At 51.6% G+C, this 7,646-nt stretch overlaps 1 protein-coding gene across 3 annotated transcripts in view; it reads left to right on the plus strand.

Moving 5' to 3' along the window:
- Window positions 1-1,449: 1,449 nt before the first annotated feature.
- Carm1 (coactivator-associated arginine methyltransferase 1) overlaps window positions 1,450-7,646 on the plus strand; it is a 42,574-nt gene continuing 36,377 nt past the window's right edge. For 2 of the 3 annotated variants that reach the window (NM_021531.6, NM_153141.1), the window contains exon 1: window positions 1,450-1,786. In NM_021531.6, the coding sequence (NP_067506.2) occupies window positions 1,564-1,786 (223 nt within the window). In that variant the 5' untranslated portion in view covers window positions 1,450-1,563. The remainder of the gene's footprint in view (window positions 1,787-7,646) is intronic. The other variant, XM_030244479.1, reaches the window with a different exon arrangement.

The following is a 7,646-nucleotide window of genomic DNA, read 5'->3' on the forward strand; positions in this document are numbered from 1 at the left end:
CTGCCTCCTGAGCATCGGGATTAAAGGTGTGTGCCACCACTGCCCAGCAGAGTGCGTTTTTACTCTTCACTTTGTGGGTCCTGGCTGCCTGAGATTGTGTGCTTGCACCATTAGATGGGAGGGATGACTTGGGAAAGGGTTGAGTCTTTTGTGAGTCTTGCGGAGGCCCAGGAGGGGGTACGTAAATTAGAGTTCTAAGAGGCCCAGCAAAAGTGAACAAGTGACTGGCCACTGTGAGTTCACTGGGGGACCTGAGAGTTAACTAGTGAAAAGGAGAGGTCCTAGTGGAGAAGCTAAAGAATTAAAGTTACTGCCTTGAAGTTCTTTGTGAAGGCCAAGCTCTGGAGCGCGGCTTGAAAAGCCTTTATCCCAGAGCAGCATGGGAAGGGGCCCCAGCTGGGTGCGAGCCTGCAAACCAGAGCACACCTATCACAGGGCCTTTTCTTACCAGTGGGACGGGATCAAGGCGGAGCTTACCTGGGAACGTACAGGGCGGAACCTTAACTTGGGGGCGTGGCCGAATCACCTGGGTTTGGAAACGGTTCTTGTCTTTCCTCAAGCTCAGGAGAGGTTGTTTGCAGGACACTGGCCCGGAGGGGCCCGAACTCTCCGAGGGAGGGTTTCGTGGATCAGAACACCGTCCCTTGACAAAAAGATGCAGAGCACCGTCTGCATTCTGCTAGTAACCGTCCCTCCTGGGGGCGGAGCCAGCCCTCCTCCGGGTGTATAAAGTAGCTGAGCGCCTCCTTCTGACAAACGCCTCACCCCCAAGAGTACTGGGGGAGTACGCAGCACGCCAGCCTAGGGGCGGAGCTCAGCCCTGGAGGAGGCGTTTCTTCTTAGTTCTCCGACTCACGCCTCTCCACTTTTCTTGAGCTATGCTCACAGTGGCACAAAGCATGGTGGTTCGCTCGCTGCCGGCCTGTGGGTGGGTCTGGCCCCAGAGGCGTGTCCGAGCGGCCAAGCATTGCCTCCTGAAACGCCCTGTGGTACAAAGGGCTGTGGATCACCGTGGATCACCGGTCGCCGGCCCGGAGCGGGGGGTGGGGCCGCCTGATCATTCCGGGGGCGTGCCGGGAAGGCTAAGCACCGCCTCCCGACGCATGCCCTGCCCATCTCTCCAGAGCTGTGCGCGGTGGCACAAAGCGCCTCGGTTCGCACAACGCTGCCTCGGGGCGGGGCTTAGCATCCCTGGGGGCGTGTCATACTGCGGGGCACCGCCTCCCAACGTAGGCGCCTTCACCCGGCCTGCCCGGGAGGCTCAGCCACCTCACAAAGCAGCGACCGTTCCCGCGGGGTGGGGCCGGCCCCACCCCCGTCGTGCTTGCGCTCGCCCGGCTCCCTCAGGCGCCAGGAGGGGGCGCTGCGCCACCGAGCCGGCCCGTGGCGGCGGCGGCGGCGGCGAGGCGTCGCGTGGCCGGCAGGCGGCGCGCTGCCAGCCTCGGCCTCGGCCTCGGCCTGCGCGGCGGCGGCAGCGGCGGCGGCGGCGGCGGCGGCGGCCTGGGCCCGGGTGCGGCGGTGGCGGTGGCCGTGGTGGCAGCGGGGCCTGGAGCCGGACCTAAGATGGCAGCGGCGGCAGCGACGGCGGTGGGGCCGGGTGCGGGGAGCGCTGGGGTGGCGGGCCCGGGCGGCGCGGGGCCCTGCGCTACAGTGTCTGTGTTCCCGGGCGCCCGCCTCCTCACTATCGGCGACGCGAACGGCGAGATCCAGCGGCACGCGGAGCAGCAGGCGCTGCGCCTTGAGGTGCGCGCCGGACCAGACGCGGCGGGCATCGCCCTCTACAGCCGTGAGTGCTGGGGACACCCTGGGGACGGCGGCGCACGAGGCCGGCGGCGCGGGCGCCCGGGGAGGGGGCAGGCGGCGGAGGGTTGGGGGGGGGGGGGGACTCGGGCCGAGCTTGTACACGCGGCTCCTGCTGCCCGCGGGCGAGATAGCAGAGAGGGTGTGCGTGGGGACCTTGGAGCCCGAAGAGGGGCGCGGGAAATAAGAGTCGCGGGCCTGAGATTTGCAGCGGGTGGGGTAGGGGGGCGCGTGGCAGGAAGTGGGGCCCCGAGGATTCTGGGGGGATTGTAGAGGGGACTGGAGAGAGGGAGTGATTGGGAGGGCTCTTGAGCGGGTGTGGTTTGTGGATCTCATCTCAGGGGACATCCTCCTCACACACGGACATTTGAAAAGTGGTTTTCAGTGTGTAACACCGGGAAGACTGGGTGCCGCCCTTGTGGAGGACTTGGGATTCGGGATCCCCCACCCACACACCCACCAGGGTGGGTAAACTTTGGGACTTAGGACAGAGCCCTTCCTGATAGAGATTCCCAAGCCCATCCCCCATGGAAACGTGGAAGAGGGGAAGGCCGGCTGGCTGATGGCCGGCTTTAGAAGTCAAGAGGTAACAAGCCACCTCCCTCGCCACGCGCCTCCTGTCTTTTTTAAGAACGTGAGAAGCTGGTGACATTATCAGAAGCTGCTTCAAAAACTGACATTTCAGTGGGGAAAACAAGGGGGGGGATCACTAGTGTGTTTTCGAAGTGCACCCCCCCCCCCAGCTTTGTAGTTCCACCTTTCATTCTTCCTTGCTCTTGCTACTCTTTCTTCTGACGGATTCCTCAGATGGATTTGCTCTTGTGTTTCACTGGTCTTTGTCTCCCAGGATTTCGTTCACTGATGCTCTTAAGGGGCCACCAAGGAAGATGGGATCGATTTTAACCTGTGGGAATTTTTTTCTACTCCTTGGTAATGGGGTGTTGTTGGAAAGGGAAATGTGTGTAGCAGTCTGTTCAGACTGATTCTCCTCTCTTTGCCTTGACTTTGAAACACACAGGAGAAAGAAGTGTCTGGTTCCCAAGTGTGGGGCACCTTTGGGGGCTTGGGCAGAGCTGGGGTCTCCTTGATCACACGAGAGAAAGGGGAATTTCACAGACTAAAGAACGAAGCTCTTTAGGACTACAGACCCCTAAGCAAGCCAGTGGTGTTTGGCTAGCCAGGGTACCAGGGCTTACCTGGAAAGTGTTCTGGGGACCTGGGTGTGATGGACAAGCCTGTGGTCCCAATACTTTATAGGCTGAAGCAGGAGGATTCAAAGTTTGAGTACAGTGTGGGTGACATGGGCAAATCCTGTCTGAATCACCAAGACAAAGTTCAGGTAACTTGGGTTGTTTAAATGAACTTGATAAAAACACCGTTTTTATAGAGCTTATTTACAGAATTGTTATTTCCCACATAGTCTCTAACGCCCAGCTTCATCTATTAGAAGCTAATGTTATTACAGAGGAGACTTTACAGTTTGTGTTCTTGTTGTGACAGGGCATTTCTGCATAGTCCTGGCTGTTCTGGAGCTAGTTATTTAGACCAGGCTGGCCTCAGAGAGAGAGCTCTTCCTTCCTTTGCCTCTCAAATGCTGGGATAAAAGGTATATGCCACCATGCCTGGCTATAGGAGGATCTCGGTTTAAGAGCTGCTTGGCTACAAAGTGAGATCTTGTCCTCAGAAAAGAGAGCACAAGTGAGGTGGACAAAAGACAGATGTTCAAGCCAGACTTTATTACTTGAGAGTCTCTGACGCTTTCCTTCCCCAAATAATGACAATGTTGAGAGTTATACAGAATTACATATACATACATGCCTCTACAAATGGACTACGTATAAATGAAAGGATGTTGGAGAGAAACCCATGTTTCTCAAATCCTCAGTCCCAGATACATTTTTGGGGGCCAGAAAGGATATTCACCTCTAGGCCAGTGGTTCTCAACCTTCTTGATGCTGTGACCCTTTAACATAGTTCCTTATGTTGTAGTGACCCCCAGACATAAAGTTAAGTTGCTACTTAATAACTGTAATTTTGCTACTGTTATGAATTGTAAAATATCTGCTATGCAGGATTTCTGACATGTGACCCTCAAAGGGGTCTCTACCCATAGGTTGAGAACCAGTGCTCTAGGCTAAAGTGACATTGGGGTGAAGATTCCCCCCCCCATTTTAATTACATTTATTTATTTATTTGTGTGTGTGTGTAAGTGTGTGTAAGGGGTGTCTCGTCCTGTGCCACAGCAAGCATGTGGATAGTGGAGGACAGTCTACAGGATTCTTTTCTCTTTCTACCTTATGGGTCAACTCATATAGACCTTATGATGGTAAGTACTCTTACCCACTGAACTATTTTTTTTTTTTTTTTTTTTTTTTTATTTCTTTCTTTATTTCTTTATTACATGTAAAGCACACTGTAGCTGTCCTCAGACACTCCAGAAGAGGGAGTCAGATCTTGTTACGGATGGTTGTGAGCCACCATGTGGTTGCTGGGATTTGAACTCCTGACCTTCGGAAGAGCAGTCGGGTGCTCTTACCCACTGAGCCATCTCACCAGCCCCCCACTGAACTATTTTTGAGACAATCTTAGGTTTTCCAAGCTGGGCTCTACTTGCTGTGTAGCCTAAAGTGGCCGTAAACATCATGCCACTTCTACTTCCCTCCTGCTGGGATAGCAGAATTTTACCACCATGCCTGACTTTGGGGTGTGATTAAACTTGGGTTCTGAAGGCAGACTAAACTGGATGTGTTGATTTCTAAGGGTCTCTGTAGCAACTGACCACAAGTTTGGTGGCTTAGAGCTGTTGGGATATAGTCTCTCATTTCCTGGCCACAACTCCGAATCAAGGTGTCTCCAAGGCCACTTTCCCTCTGGGTGTGGAGGGAAGACGGCTTCCTCTCTTGCAGGTTCCAGGGGCTCCAGATACCACTACTTGGCCATCTGTAGCCAAACTCCAGATACCCCTCATTTCTGTGACTTCTCATTTGTATCTGTGTACTTGTGTCCTATTTTTGTTTTGTTTTAAGATGGTCTCATGTAGAGTCTTCTTGGGCCCTAGTGCCTTGTCCAGAAGACACCAACTGTTTCAGCCACCTATATTTCCAGACCCCAGGATCTGAATTTGAGTTTGTTCATGGGCTGTAAGGAGGGTTTGTCAGAATACCAAGAGGAATCTAGTGCCTCTGCTGTTTATCAATCTCTGTGGGTACTATAAGGGCCCGGCCTGAACTCAGGGATCTTGACAGGTGGTAGTTAGTCAGCTATATAGTCTAGCTAGCCTTAGGACAAGTCTGTGCCTATTTCCTTACCTGCAGCAACGCTTTTCTGATAGCCTGGGATTCCTCTGGCCGGCTGAAGTGCATGAGGAAGAGAAGAGAGTCTGGAGCAGGGGATTTGTAGCAAGTGTTTGTCAACAGAGCATTTCTAAAATGACATATTCTTTGGTAATTTCACATATGAATACATTGTATTTAAACCATATCCACACTGAACAAAACTCTTTTACAGATGTTATTTTTATTTTGTATTGTATTGTTACTGATATTTTGAAACAATGTTTTATGTTGCTCAAAGTGGCATCAAATTTGCAGTATAGCTGATGACCTTGAATTTCTAGTCTTCCTGCCTCCATCTCTCCAGGCCTGGGATTAGAGACATACAGCACCATGCTGGTTTATGCCGTGCGTTGTGTGTGGTGGCAGACTTTGTGTCCACTGAGCTTAGCCCCAGTGTTCATCAGGGTAGCATCAGAAGGAGGAGCTGGCTCTCTAGGACGCCTCCTTAGGTTCTGTACCCCATGGTGGGAGAGAGACTCCTGGGCATCCATTTCTCTGCAGCTGTACCTTTCCTTGGGAGATGTGGTAAGCAGCTGCAGAAGCCCATTCTGGTCCCTCCGCAGAGCATTTACCCTTTCCAGCTCTAGCCATTGGAAGTCACTGGCTGTTTGTTAATCCATGAGAGTGGCCACATGGCAGACAGCTACCGAAACCAGGCCACTCTTCCTGGCATGGGTTTTCCCTGGCCTTGAATAAGTACTGGCATAGCCTCTACAGGAATAGAGGCTACCACTCCTGAAAGGAGGCTGCTTCTCAGAAAAGCCCAGGCTGGGCTGGCTAGGAGGAGAGCAGAGCTAACTTGCAGTTGCTCAGCCTGGCACCATACCATTTAGAGATGCCCAAGACATTTTTCTGTTTTGATCAGCAAGAATGAATTTGGATGATGTCCTGCATGCTCCCAACCCTTTAGGAAGAGATGCCTTGCACAGACCCTGTCTGATGAGAAAGGGCTACTGCCATTTTGGCGAGGGACATGCAGGGTGGAAACGCTGGAGAAACCTCTATGTTGGGCTGTCACTCAGTTGGTATAGTGTTTGCCTGACATGCCTAAAACAGTCTTGCATCATCCCTGTATTAATGAGGTATGCTGCTGTACACCTGTGATCCCAGCATTAGGGAGCCTGAAGCCTGCTGAGGCTGCATAGTGAGTTCAAAGTCAGACTTGTTATACAGCTAGACCGCCGAGTCACAGGACCAGGGGCCATTGTGATTTCCCTCTGCATTTCCTGAGCATTTGTTATGAGCCCAGGCATTAGTCTGCTTTATTGTCAAGATAGGATGAAGTTGCAAAGTTAGTAATACCAGAAAGGTTATCTTCTGTCACCTGCCTTATGTCTGTTGTCATTTATTTTGGATTTACTTTATATTAGGCTCTGCATGAGCTCCTATTGCCCAACTCAAGTACTTGGAAAGTGTTTGCAAAATGGAGCCTGTTGCCTATTTTTATACAGTCAGGGCTAGAAGTTCTTATAGTTTGTAGGGATTGGAAAAAAAAAAAATTACTAGTCCACAAAAAGTAGTCAGCAAAGACCATCTTGTTCTATAAAACCTGTATTATTGGCCAGTCATGGTATATGCCTTTAATTTCAGCACTTAGGAGGAAGAGACAAGAGAATCTTAAGTTTGAGGCAAGCCTGCTCTACAGAGTGAGTTCCAGGATAGCCAGGGCTATGCAGAGAAATACTGTCTCAAAAAACAAAAAAAATGTACAAAAAAACAAAACCTCCAAACAACCAGTGGTATTTATTTGTGGTTCTCTAACAGCAAAAGGTCGTAAGCTGAGGTAAAAGAATGAGCAGCCCAGGGCTGGGGTTACGGCTCCTTGCGTGCCTAACAGGCTCGAAGCTCTGAGTTCCACTTATTTCTGAGAAGATTTCACATCAAAATCGGACTTTGTGCTTCTAGACAGCTGTTGTAGGTGTCAGCATGGTCTACAAGTTTGTGTCCACTGAGGTGTGATGCCTTTCTTCTCCTCACAACAGCTCCGACCTCGCCAAGCTGCTCTGATTTGCCATAGAGTAGCTTTTTGAACTCAGATGTTCTTTCCTATGTGTGCATAATATTTCCTCGTTAGGCCCAGCCCTTCCCTTCAGGCAGCTGAGTTTGCGATCTCTGCCAATAGCTGTGGCCTCCAGGTTCCTGTGCTCTGTCCCTTGTCTTCACCTCTACCTGAGCCATGCCCAGACCCAAAGCCCTTCAGCCAGTGGTTTCTCTCTCTCTCTCTCTCTCTCTCTCTCTCTCTCTTTTTTTTTTTTTTTTTTTTTGTTGTTGAGACAGGGTTTCTCTGTATAGCCCTGGCTGTCCTGGAGCTCACTTTGTAGACCAGGCTGGCCTGGAACTCAGAAATCCACCTGCCTCTGCCTCCCGAGTGTTGGGGATTAAAGGCGTGCGCCACCACACCTGGCCAGTGGTTTCAACCAACATAATGCTGCAGCATTTCAATCCAGTTCCTCATGCTGTAGTGACCCCCAACCATAAAAAGATTTATTTCTTTATTTTATGTATATGAGT

Source organism: Mus musculus, chromosome 9 (assembly GCF_000001635.26).
Source record: "Mus musculus strain C57BL/6J chromosome 9, GRCm38.p6 C57BL/6J".
Lineage (NCBI taxonomy): Eukaryota > Metazoa > Chordata > Mammalia > Rodentia > Muridae > Mus > Mus musculus.